The 12463-nt window shown below is 58.2% G+C and overlaps 1 protein-coding gene across 3 annotated transcripts; it reads left to right on the top strand.

The window, feature by feature from the left end:
- The first annotated feature begins 1563 nt into the window (after positions 1 to 1563).
- NUDT8 (nudix hydrolase 8) lies at positions 1564 to 12340 on the top strand. Of its 3 annotated transcripts, none has more exons than XM_045017100.1 (5): positions 1564 to 1692; positions 5294 to 5562; positions 6289 to 6421; positions 7325 to 7402; positions 11641 to 12334. In XM_045017100.1, the coding sequence occupies exons 1-5, from the start codon at positions 1609 to 1611 to the stop codon at positions 11860 to 11862; spliced, it is 786 nt and encodes a 261-aa protein (XP_044873035.1). In that variant the 5' UTR covers positions 1564 to 1608; the 3' UTR covers positions 11863 to 12334. The 3 variants fall into 3 exon arrangements, with proteins under 3 accessions (XP_044873035.1, XP_044873037.1, XP_044873036.1); XM_045017101.1 differs by lacking the exon at positions 1564 to 1692 and adding an exon at positions 1732 to 1823 and having other exon boundaries at positions 11641 to 12335; XM_045017102.1 differs by lacking the exon at positions 7325 to 7402 and having other exon boundaries at positions 11641 to 12340.
- The last annotated feature ends 123 nt before the right edge of the window (positions 12341 to 12463 follow it).

Raw genomic sequence — 12463 nt, 5'->3', positions numbered from 1 at the left:
GGAACTTGATCTCAGGGGTCTGCTCAGCCCAGCAGCAGCTGCCAGGATGCCATATGCCCAGAGGGTCTGTGGCTAGTCAGCAGCATCTGCTGAATCAGGGGGAGCAGGCCCTGTCTGCGGGGGATCAGCCACAGTTTCCATGCTGAGCCTTGCCATGGGTGGCACGGGCTTGAGAGCTGCAGGGCCTGATCAGGAACGGGTGGGGTTTCTGCAGGATGGGGCTCCTGCAAGAACAGTTCTCGGGGAGAGTGGGGCTCAGGGGGCTCCCAGGATGCGATTCCCAGAGGCCAGGCAGCAGGGTTCTGTGGGGGAGGTGAGGGGGTTCCCAGCGGTTGGGTTGTGGGGAGAGATGTGGGGGTGGGATTCCCAGAGGCTAGGCAGAAGGGTTCCAGGGGGTACGTGAGGGGGTTCCCGGGATTGGGTTGTGGGGATGGGGGTGGGATTCCCAGAGGCTGGCAGCAGGGCTGGGGAGAGGTGAAGGGGCTCCCAGAGGTGGGGTTTGTGGGGATGGGGGTGGGATTCCCAGAGGCCAGCAGCAGGGCTGGGGGGGAGGTGAGGGGGCACTGGGGGGGTTGTGGGGAGGGAGTCCCAGAGGCCAGGCAGCAGGGCTGGGGGGGAGGTGAGGGGGCACTGGGGGGGTTGTGGGGAGGGGGTGGGATTCCCAGAGGCCAGGCAGCAGGGCTGGGGGGGAGGTGAGGAGGCACTGGGGGGGTTGTGGGGAGGGGGTGGGATTCCCTGAAGCCAGGCAGCAGGGCTGGGGGGCACTGGAGGGGGGGGGCTGTGGGATTCCCAGAGGCCAGGCAGCAGGGCTGGGGGGCAGGTGAGGGGACACTGGGGGGGCTGTGGGGAGGGGGTGGGATTCCCAGAGGCCAGGCAGCAGGGCTGGGGGGGAGGTGAGGGAGCACTGGGGGGGTTCTGGGGAGGGGGTGGGATTCCCAGAGGCCAGGCAGCAGGGCTGGGGGGATTAGGAGGGCACTGGGAGGGGGTTCTGGGGCAGGGGGGGGGATTCCCGGAGGCCAGGCAGCAGGGCTGGGGGGGAGGTGAGGGGACACTGGGGGGCTGTGGGGAGGGGGTGGGATTCCCAGAGGCCAGGCAGCAGGGCTGGGGGGAGGTGAGGGGGCACTGGGGGGGGCTGTGGGGAGGGGGTGGGATTCCCAGAGGCCAGGCAGCAGGGCTGGGGGGATTAGGAGGGCACTGGGGGGGGTTCTGGGGAGGGGGTGGGATTCCCAGAGGCCAGGCAGCAGGGCTGGGGGGGAGTGAGGGGACACTGGGGGGGGTTCTGGGGAGGGGGTGGGATTCCCAGAGGCCAGGCAGCAGGGCTGGGGGGGGTCTCTGGAAAGGGGAGGGCTCTCAATGGTCAGGTGCTTAAGGGGAGGGTCACTGCCCGCAGACCCTCTGCCCCAGCGCTGCCTAAGCTCCCGCCCCACGTGCCCCCCAGGAGGCAGCTGGCTCCAAGCGCAGCTCTACAGCGGAGAGGGTGGGGCCAGCAAGGGGGCGTGTCTGCACCGCCCCTCGCCCTCCCGTGCTCTGATTGGCTCTTAGCGTCGGGAGGCGGGGATTATGCCGCCATGTTGTTCCGGGGCGGAAGGCGCCGGGGGCGGTCCGTTTATGGGCGGAGAGGCTGGCTCAGGGGCCATCTTTGTTGAGGGCAAGGCGGGCGGTTTGACCCCGCGGTGTCCGAGGAGCTGCCCGGTGAGACTCGGCCCTGCGGGTCCTGCGGGTGCGGGGGCCTGGTGCCGGCCCGAGCGCGGCCAGGGGCGCCCCCGAGCACGTGGGGCCGGATGTTGCCGCGCGAGCCCCTGGGTGTTGGGGCCGGGGTGGAGGTGTGGGGGGGTGCAGAGAGATGGGGGGGTTCAGGGGTGGGGGATACAAATATGATGGGGGCGTGCAGGGGACGGGGGTGCAGGGGGTGCATGGGGTGGGAGGGTGCAGGTGGGGGTGCATGGGGTGCAGGTGGGGGGGGTGCATGGGGTGGGAGGGTGCAGGTGGGGGTGCATGGGGTGGGAGGGTGCAGGTGGGGGTGCATGGGGTGCAGGTGGGGGGGGTGCAGGTGGGGATGGGTGCATGGGCTGTATACACTGTTGCCTTGGCTCCCTCCAACACAATGGGAAAGGTCAGAGCCTGGGCCTGCCCCTACCGTGCAGGGTGTGGGGAATTCCCTATGTACCTTCTGCAAACCCATCCCGGGACTCCCAGCTGCAGAAGCCTGTCGGCTCCTGTTGGTGAGGGGCTGCCCCACCTGGGCCTTTGTTCCTTGGCCAGGGTGGCTGGAGCGTCGCCGCTGCACCTGGGCTCGGTGCGCACCGTGACTTCAAGTCCAGATATTTCAGCACAAATGAAAGGTGGAAAAACCACTCGGCCCAATTCATGGCTATTGTGAGAAAGTTTGCAAAGGTGGCGAATTGAGACAGAGCTGTAGAAATCGCAAAGAACAAGCGAGTGGGCCGACCGAGATCTCAGGTGGGAACCTTTTTGCTGAATGCAATGGAAAGAAGGAGAGACGCCCAGAATGGACTGACTTTGGCTAAACATCTGTGAGTGTTAGACTCAGACTCTGAGGATGAAGGTTCTGATATCGCTGCATTGCCAAGTACATCAGAAGGAAGCTGGATCCAGGTCAGCCAAAGACAAAGAGGAGGAAGTATTATGTTGTTTTCAATCATAAATGGTTTTGTAACAAAAACAACTCCAGATCTGAAACAAAAGAGAGACTGGAAAATTGCTAATTTTTTTTTATAGCTGTAATATTCCCTTTTCTGTTATTGAGCATCCAACTTTTCAAGCAATGATCAGCTGCCTATAGCCAGGCTACCAAGACCCAGTCAAAAGCAGGTAGCAGGTAAACAGTGAAATGCAGTTACTGATGGCTTGAGGGGTGAAAGCATGCAACACATTACATGGAAAAGCAGTTACGTTATGGCTGGCGTAATGTGCACAACCAGTGATTGCTAACTGTGTGCAAACAGGGAAGACTGTGCTTCGTGCATCAGTGGTTGATACTGGATGGAATGAGAAGACTGGACAGTACTATGCTAAACTGGCAAGAGAAGCCAAGGCATTAGCAAATGAACTGTACGGTTGCATTGTGAAGAGCTACATGACAGAAAACAAGAGAAATGCAAAGTCTGACGAGTGATTTGGAAGAAGATGATGGCACTTGGGTTATGTATGGATGTGCATCATATTGACTCAATCTACTTGGACAAGAACATACACCAAGTGCTTTGATGAAACGTTGTAGATTGCCAAAATACTTTTATCAATCGCGTGCAGCCTGGAGCTTGGCTAAAAGAATGCCAAATCCCCAGTGACATGATGGAACAATCAAACAACATGCCTGGAAACGTATGTTAAAGTCGGCCATATTATCTCAGGATGATTTAGTTGGGGATTGGTCCTGCTTTGAGCAAGGGGTTGGATTAGATGACCTCCTGAGGTCCCTTCCAACCCTGGTATTCTATTATACTAGGATTGTGAGAAATCATGAGGCAGAATTTGAAGATAGAGCAATCAGTATAATTAATACTCAAGGAGTTTACCAAGAAGCAAAGAACTTGATCACTCAGTTGAAACCAGTTGCTGTGGCACTTGACTCACTCCAAAGGGACACACATCAACAGTTGCTGTTACAGATGAAGTGTGGTTGGATCTGCAGATAAATGAAGATCTTGCACCACATAAAGCAAAAGTACAAAAGAGAGGTCATGAGGCAATTACTCCTGTACACATGTTGATCAGCCTCCTTCATCCAAAATATGCAGGAAAGAAATCATCAGCTGAACAAGAATATATTGCAAGGCAGTGGGTGCTCAGCAAAAATCCGGATGTTGTGCCATATTTACTTGCCTTTAAAGCAGAAGAATCTCTGGATTCAAAAATCTACGTTTTCATCCACTATGAAGAAAAAGGATGGAAAAATCTGAAGGCTGCTGATAGTCCATCTAACTTCATAGAACTGGTGGTGCAATTGCATCAGTGCCCAGAAAGTGCAGCAAGCATAGAATGAATTTGAAACTTTGGATACATCCATCCATAATTGAGGAATAGGCTCGGTCTATCTGCTGCATCAAAGTTGGTCTCCTGCTGCAGAATGCTGCATGGCCAAATGGACCCAGACCGGCAGCCTGCAACTCTGCATGCTTCTGATTGCATAATGTGTCAAGCTAGCACCTCTGCATTACTGTCGCTTTCATATCATCAAGTGTTTTTGATTATTTGTATAATATTCAAAACCGAAATGAGTCATGACCTGTATGATTTCCTTGAGGAAAATACCAAACCAAATCGGACACAGGCATTCTGACGTTCCTAATTACATACATTCGTATTATGCCCTGTGCAGTTTTACTTTTTATTTGTACAACCCTAAATTAATCACTGAATCTACTGCCTTATGGAACCACAATTTGAATATGTAAATAAACCAAATATAAAGTGGTATGCATTACTGAAATGGTGTTTAAAATGCCTTAAATTGGGACTAACTAGTTTTTCTCAGGGAGATAAAAACCATGATTTTACCTGGCAAAAAAACCCACCTCTGATAAATACCATGCTATCCCTGGTGTGCATGGGGGTGGAGGAAGGGATGGGTGAGTGTACATAGCAGTGATGGGGGAGGGGGTGGAGAGATGGGTGAGTGAGGGTGCATGGGGGGAGGGATAGGAGGGGTGGGTGTTCGTAAGGGTGGCATAGTGTGGTGGTGGGATGGATGGGGATCGTGGTGGTTGTAGCAGTGGGGGGTGGCATGGCAGTGGGTGAGTGGAGGCATGGGGGGATGTGGGTGGAGGTGCATGGTAGTGGAGGGGATGGGTGAGCAGACATGGTAGTAGATGGGTTCTGCTAGGGCTGCTGTGAGGGGAATCCAAGCCTTTGTGCTCGGGATCCCTGGGGTATTTCAAACACCCGGAGCCTGAACAGAGTCCAGCTACTGCCCCAATCTCAGGGTCCCCAGGCACACACTCAGAGCAGACCTGCTATCTGGCACCCCCCTGTCCAGCCACCTACCCCCTCTAGGCTCCCCAGTACTTGAACTCATCTGCCACAGATCCACAGGATTGGGGCTAGGCCGCAGTTTTTAAATAGTGCTTGGAATCCTTCAGTGCACCAGACCTCCAAGGGGTCCCACTCTTCCTTCAGGGCAGGCCACCCGGCCTCACTGCCTCTGAGATGGAGCCTCTGGTCTCCAGCCCCCTTGCTCCACCCAGTGAGCTCTGCCCTGCGAGCTGACGTGCCCATGATTCGGTAATGGGCAGAGGGCCTCAGTTGTCCTGTCCTCTCGCTCTCTCTGCAGGGTGTGATGTTCCCTGCCCTGTACCATCTCCGCCTGGGCGCCCGCCCCACACCCGGTGCCACGAGGGCAGCTGGCTCTGCACGGGGGTACCTGTCCCAGGAGAACGAGCAGCGGTGCCGAGGGCTGCTGGAGGCCTCCACCAGACGTTACCGGCAGGAGGCGGTGGCAGCGGCTGTGCTGGTTACGCTGTGTTCTGTGGGCGGGTACCCTGCGCTGCTGTACACGCTGCGCTCCAGCACGCTGACGGGCCAGCACAAGGGAGATGTCAGGTACCCCGGCCCTCGACTCACCGAGTGCCCTGCAGCCCTGCTCCCCACGCCCTACCTCCACTGCATGCACAGCTCTGCCAGTGCCCCTCAATTCCAGCATGCACCCCCTGCTATTCCAGCCCTGCCCACCCCCACCCGAGCTCTGCCGGTGCCCCTCAATCCCGACCCACAGCCCCTGCTAGCCCAGCCCTGGGCTCCCACCAGAGCTCTGCCGGTGCCCCTCAATCCCGACCCACAGCCCCTGCTAGCCCAGCCCTGGGCTCCCCCCAGAGTTCTGCTGGTGCCCCTCAATCCTGACCCACAGCCCCTGCTATACCAGCCCTGGGCTATCCCCACCCCTCCCACAGCTCTGCCAGTGCCCCTCAATTCCAGCCTGCACCCCCTGCTATCCCAGCCCTGCCCCCTCCACCCGAGCTCTGCCGGTGACCCACAGCCCCATTATCTCAGCCCAGGGCTCCCCAGCCCTACTGGTGCCACTCAATCCCACCTCACAGTCCCCTACTAATCCAGCCCAGGGCTCTCCTCACACACAGCTCTGCCGGTGCCCCCCTGTTGTTTCAATAGTTAACGGAAGCTCTTCTCTGCAGTCCTGTGATAAGTCTGTGCCCCTTTCGCCATCCCTGAGCATCCGGTGCCAGGGTGGAAGATTCCCCTCCTGCCTGCCACGGCGCCTGGGGCAATGGATCCTGCCTCCCCTCTGAGGAGACTCTGGCTTTCTTGTTGCAGTTTCCCAGGCGGCAAGCGCGACAGCGCTGACCAGGATGTGATCGCCACCGCACTGAGGGAGACGCAGGAAGAGCTGGGCCTGCACCTGGGGGCTGAGAGCGTCTGGGGGGTCATGAGACCCCTACCCACCAGGGTAACACCACTCCGCTCCCCTAGCAGTGTTAGGGAATCACTGAGGCAGGGCAGTGTGAGGGAAGGGGTGGGGTCTCTCTGGGGCAGGATCCTGTGAGGGGAGGGGGGATCACTTTGGGGCAGGGTGGGTATCTCTGGGGTGGGATCATGTGGGAGGAGCAGCGTGAAGGGTGGGGTGTTGCTCTGGAGCAGGGTCCCATGGGGGGCAGCCATGTGAGTTGGGGTCCCCTTGAGGCTGGGGTCTGCTGGGCATGGCAATGTGAGGGGAGGTGCTATGAGGCAGGAGGGTCCTGTTGGGAGGGGGGCTCTTTGGGGGGTGTACTGCACGACAGGGAAGGGTCCTCTGGGTGGGTGCACTGTAAGGTGGGGATGTCCCATTGGCAGTGTTGCTGAGGTGGGGTGTGTCCCGAGGCGGTGTGAGGTAGAGGGCCATAGGCAGGTCTCAGAGGAGAGAGGCTACTGTGAGATGAAGGGGGGGTGTCTCTGAGAAGGGGGAGATGCTGAGGTTGAAGGCCTTGTGGGGGATCTCTCTGAGGCAGGGTGAGTCCTGTGGTGTGGGGGTGGTGAGGCAGAGAGGCTATCGGAGGGGGCCCTCTCTGAGGAGGGGGAGATTCGGGGGGGGCAGCTCTAAGGCAGAGGGTCTATGGGGGGGTCTCTCTGAGGAGGGGGAGATTTGGGGGTGGGGGGCAGTGCTGTGAGGCGGGGGGGCTGTGGGGGGGGCTGTCTAAGTAGGAGTGGGTTCTGTTGGGGCAGTGTTGTGAGGCTGAGGGGTCTCTTAGGGAGGATTCCGGGGGGTGGTGCTGGAAGGTGGAGGTGGATCCTGTGGGCAAAGGTGGGTCCCAGAGCGGGGGAGGTTCCTAGGGAAGCCAGTGTCAGTGGGGGTCTCACTCTGGTTTCCTTCCAGAGGGCACTGACTGTTGCTCCTGTCCTGGCACATCTGGGCCCCTTGGAGTGTGTGTGTCTGAGCCCCAACCCACAGGAGGTGAGCCCCACGCAGACCCCACCCTGCCATGGCTGTGCCGCTTGCGGCTGCCCTTAGCACGTGCAGGGCCCTCACCATCCTTCAGGTCCCTGGCCGGAGGGCGGCGCCCCAGCCTGGTTAGTGTGCTGGCCTCCTGCAGGGAGGGGGATCAGCAGAGCCCCTGGCCCATGGGCAGCTGGGGCCAGTGTCACCATGCACCTGGCTGCCTGCATCAGGCTCACCTGGCGTGGAGTGACTCATGGTCTGGCCAGACTGGACCTTCCCCATCATCCTGGCTGAGTTCCTGCCCTGCCCAACGCAGAGAGCCCTGATCCAGCAACCTGAGACCAGTCCAGTGCCCCTTGCTTGGGGACCCCTGCCCAGCAGCTCCCCTCCTGCAGCAACTGGAGCCCCCCACCTAGCAATCCACTCGGGCAGCGGTGTCCTGGCTGGGGGAGAGCCCATCTCCTGCAAAGAGACTTTGAGGCCTGCTGGTCTACACTTAAACGTTAGGGTGAGCCGGCTACAGCTCTCAGGGGTGTGAAGAATTCCCCTCCTGCCCCGAGCGCTACAGCTGCACCAGCCTGGCCCCTGGAGCGGACAGGGCTAGGTCGACAGACGAACGCTTCAGAGGACCTGGCAGCCGCTGCTCAGCGAGGTGCAGTTCCTGCAGCGATGGAAAAATCCCTTCCATCCTTGTAGGAAGTGTCTCCACTGCAGCAGCGTAGCTGCAGCGCCCTAGCTGTTAGCACCCTTAGCGTAGACATGGCCCGAAAGTTCATTGAAGAATGATGGGGAATCCGCCCTGCCCTAGGCACCTTGTACCAAGCATTATTTTCCCTCCCTGTTAGCCACTTGTGCCTCATTTCCAGTCTGACCCCAGCCCTGGGGCCTCACTTTGCCTGTGTCTGAGTCAGAAATGCTCTCCCTTGGAGATCCTTCTAGACCAGAGCAAGTCGCCTCTTCATCTTCTGTGACTGTGGGACATTTTTGTAATATGTTTATGAATGCTATGCGTGCCTCAGTTCCTCGCCCCCGGACTTTGCAGTGCTACCCTGTGGTGGAAAGTGTTAAATGGGAAATTGCATTGAGAGGGTGCGTTTCCATAGGTCCCACGGGAATTGGTCCTTGGCCCTATGCTATTTAACGTTTTTGTCAATGACCTGGAAGAAAAAAACAGAATCATCACTGATAAAGTTTGAGGATGACACAAAAATCAGGGAGTGGTAAATAATGAAGAGGACAGGATCACAGATACCGAGCAATCTGGAACCCTTGGGAGCCTGGGTGCAAGCAAACAATATGTTTTAATTACAGGTAAATGTATACATCTAGGGCAGTGGTTCCCAACCTTTTCGTCTGGCGGGAGCCAAACGAAGGACCGTGGCGGCGGTCGACCAGCCGCCGAAATGCTGCCGAAATTCGGCAGCAATGCCTCTCGATGATGTCACTTGTCGGCAGCAAGCGGTGTCATCGAGAGGCGTCGTTGCTCAATTTCAGCGGCATTTCGGCGGATGCTCAACCACCGGCCAGGATGCGGGCGTATTTAGATGCCCCTGTGGGCACCATGGCGCCTGCGGGCACCGAGTTGGGGACCCCGATCTAGGGACAAAAAAAGTAGGTTGTGTTTACAGGATGGGAGACTGTATCCTCAGCAGCAGTGACTCCGAAAAATATTTTGGAGCTGAACATGAGCTCCCCGTGTGATGCTGTGGCCAAAAGAGCTAATGTGATCCTGCCTAATCTTGAGTAGGACAAGGGAGGTTATTTTACCCCTCTAGTTGCCACTGGTGTGAACACTGCTGGGTCCAGTTCTGGAGCCCACAGTTCAAGTAAGATTTGGATAAGTTGGAGAAGGTTCAGGGAAGATCGATGAAAATGATTACCTGTCCTATAGTCATAGACTCAAGGTGCTTGATCTATTTATCTTAAAGAGAAGATTAAGGGACAGCTTGCTCAGAGTCCATAACTATGTACATGGGAAACAAATATTTAACAATGGACTCTTCAGTCTAGCAGAGAAGGTCTCTACCAGGATCCAGTGGCTGGAAGTTGAAGTTAGACAAATTCAGACTGGAGATAAGGTGTAAATGTTTAACAGTGAGCGTAATTAACCATTGGAACAATTTACCAAGGGTCCTGGTGGATTCTCCACCCCTGGCAATGTTTAAATCAAGACTGGATGTTTTGCTAAAAGCTCTGCTCTAGGGATTGTTTTGGGGCAGTTCCCTGGCCTGGGTTAGACAGGAGGTCACATGAGATGATGGCAACGGGCCTCTCTGGCCTTGGAATCTATGAAAGAAGAGTTAAGTTTGCGTGTGGGGCAGCAGAGGAGACATGAAGTGGGGGTGGCGTTTTGCTGTGTGGGGCGCAAGGCACTGGCTAGAACCTGCTGAAACCGAGCCATATCAATGCCTAAGCCAAAAAAGATAATAGGAAGCCCCAGTGATGAGAACATGCCCACGAAGCAACCAACAGACAGGTGGAAGGAGGTTTCCCCCACCTCACGGCAGGGACGCAGAGCCAAGGCCAGCTTGAGAACCACGGACAGAGAGGCTGGGAGGGGACAGGAGGGGGTGTTTGAGAGACACCACGTGCTCACCTGAGACTGAGAACAGGACAGAGCCTGAAATGGAGGCCAAGCAGCTTGGCTGGTTGATGGCACTGGCTTGGCCAGGTGGACGGTGTCTTAACCTTTATTTCTCTCTGCTGCCCTAAGAACCTCCCCAGACTGGTTCCAGGTGATTAATAAACCCTGCTCTGTGTGGAAAAAGGCTGCGTGGTGTCACTGCAAACACTGGCTGGGGTGCATTAGTCCCTGAAGAGTGTGAAAGTCTCTGAGCAGGGATCTGGCTCAGTGGGATGTGCTGGGCAGAGCTCATGGGGTGGAGCAGGAGGGATGGAGCCAGTGGCTCCCTCTCCGAGGCAGCGAGGCTGCATGGCCTGCCTAGGAGGACGAGTGGGACCCCTGGGGGGGCTGGCACACTGGAGGGCTCCTGTAAGGGACTCTCAAAGGTGGAGTGCAGCACCAATCCCATGGATCTGTGACACCTTCTCCTGGACAGAGCCATGAGATGGTGTTTGCTGTGCAGGACCACTCTCAGCACTGGATGCGGTAACCAATGGTAGTCTCTCCCCCACCCACATGCACATGGCTTCTCCTACTCACTATCTCCACTTGTACACCAAGGACTGCACTTACCCCTCAGCCACCAGGACTCCTGGGGGCTAATCAGGGTCCCAGCTTGCCAAGGACAAGCCCTACCCTTCAGCATGACCTGCAGGCTCCATTCCCAGCCCCAGGAGCTGGCACTGAGCAGATGGAAGGGGCCAGGTGTACCCAAGGTCCTGGTCTGATGTGTCCCTGCCACCTTTGGGGATGTCCACACTGCGTTTTAAAACGTGCAGCAGGTAGTGAGCCCAGCTCTGCAGCCCTGGGCTTGTGCTATAGCTCTGAAAACAGCCATGTCGGCGTGCGGGTTTGAGGCCTGAAGCCAGGGCAGGGGGGTGGCTCTGAAGCTCCAGCCCAAGCCACAACATCTACACAGCTCTTAGCACTGTAGGGGGAGCCCAAGTCTGGACCCGGGCTCTGAGGCTCACTACCACAAGGTTTTAAGAGTGTAGAGGTCCCCTTTGTGCCGCCTGCCTGTTGTGCCAGCAGCCATCCCTCATAAAGCTGCTGAACAGCAGGGGGTTGAGCACAGCTCCCCGAGGCCACCCTGTAGAGGCCTCCATCAGCTCCCCATTGACAAGTCACCTGCTGAGGTGGCTGGTCTTTAATCCTTTGCAGGGTGCTGTGTCCCCCTGCTCCCTCCATCACCCTTGTCTGGAGCATGGAGCACAGCTCAGTGTGCAGCAGCAGCACTAGTCCAGGGGGAATGGCCCAGTGGGGAGCTCCCAGGGGGACAGGGGATGAGCCAAGTCCAGCCAGCAGCTCCTGGGCGGGGGGGGAGAAACAGGCTGACAAGATGCTGTCCTGCTGCAGCAGTATCTGTACTCGAGAATACTCTCCTCTAGCGGGGAGTGGGGGGGTGGATATGGGGCCAGGGAGGCTTGTCAAGGAGGGAGCAGCCATGGTCCCAACTGTTCCTCCCCTGGGCCCCTACTCTACTGTAGGGGGTACCGCGTGCTGGGGGCGCAGGGCACTCGGGTGTGCAGCTTTCCTAGCCCAGCCCGGCCGAGGGCCAGGCGCTGGGGTAAGGGGACCCTGCCGGGCAGGGCAATACCATCATGCCCTTTCTGTCTCTCTTCGCTCCCAGGTTGAGGATGTTTTCACCATCCCCCTGTCTCACCTGCTGCAGGCCCAGAACCACGGTTACACCCACTTCCGCCACCAGGGCCACTACAGCTACACGCTGCCCGTCTTCCTCAACAGCCGCTACCGGGTGTGGGGGCTGACGGCCATCATCACGGACCTCACGCTGGAGCTGCTGGCGCCCAGCGCCTACCGCCGGAGAACACGCCCACCCAGCCCCCGCTGAGTCCCCAGCCCACCTGGGCTCTGGCCTGCCCTGGCCCTGCGGCATGGACAGAGCCAGCTGGCCGGGCTGGGTGAGGTCTCCCTGAAGGCAGAGAGAGCCAGCGGGGCAGCCTGGGCGAGTGTCCCCCCACCTCACGGGCAGGAAAAACAAGGGGGGCAGGCTGGGGGTGCCCCTCCCAGAGGCATGGGACAGAACTGAGGGGGTGACCCCAGGAGGGAATCCCCAACCTGTGATAACACTGGGGGGAGTTCCATGGTGTCGGGAGGGGGGGATGCTGACGAGACCTGCATGAGCCGTGATGCTGGCACCTGCTGTATTTCATGTGGGGCCTACGCATAAACAAATGTCCCTGAGCTCAGTGTGCATCTCAGTGCTGGGGCAGGGGCACCCAGGGCCAGGTGCTGCCCCCTGCTGGGCCTCAGGAGACACCAAGAGGAACTCATGAACAGCCCCCTTCACCCCACCCCTGCCAGCAATGGGGGCTGGAGCCACCAGCAAAGCCTGGTGCCCCAGCCTGGCCCCCCTCCCACCCACATGTGGGCCCCAGCCAGGCTCTCTGGGGCCAGTCCTCACCTCTCCCACCGGACACAGTAGATGCCCC

This window comes from Mauremys mutica, chromosome 4 (assembly GCF_020497125.1).
Source record: "Mauremys mutica isolate MM-2020 ecotype Southern chromosome 4, ASM2049712v1, whole genome shotgun sequence".
NCBI lineage: Eukaryota > Metazoa > Chordata > Testudines > Geoemydidae > Mauremys > Mauremys mutica.
This window is presented reverse-complemented; position numbering and strand designations above follow the sequence as displayed.

What these genes read in the sequence shown, in the direction of transcription:
- NUDT8 (XM_045017100.1), top strand. Translation starts at nt 1,609, where the DNA reads ATGGGCGGAGAGGCTGGCTCAGGGGCCATCTTTGTTGAGGGCAAGGCG. An exon ending in GGTGTCCGAGGAGCTGCCCG is followed by an intron (nt 1,693 to 5,293) that starts GTGAGACTCGGC and finishes CTCTCTCTGCAG; the next exon opens with GGTGTGATGTTCCCTGCCCT. An exon ending in TGAGACCCCTACCCACCAGG is followed by an intron (nt 6,422 to 7,324) that starts GTAACACCACTC and finishes GTTTCCTTCCAG; the next exon opens with AGGGCACTGACTGTTGCTCC.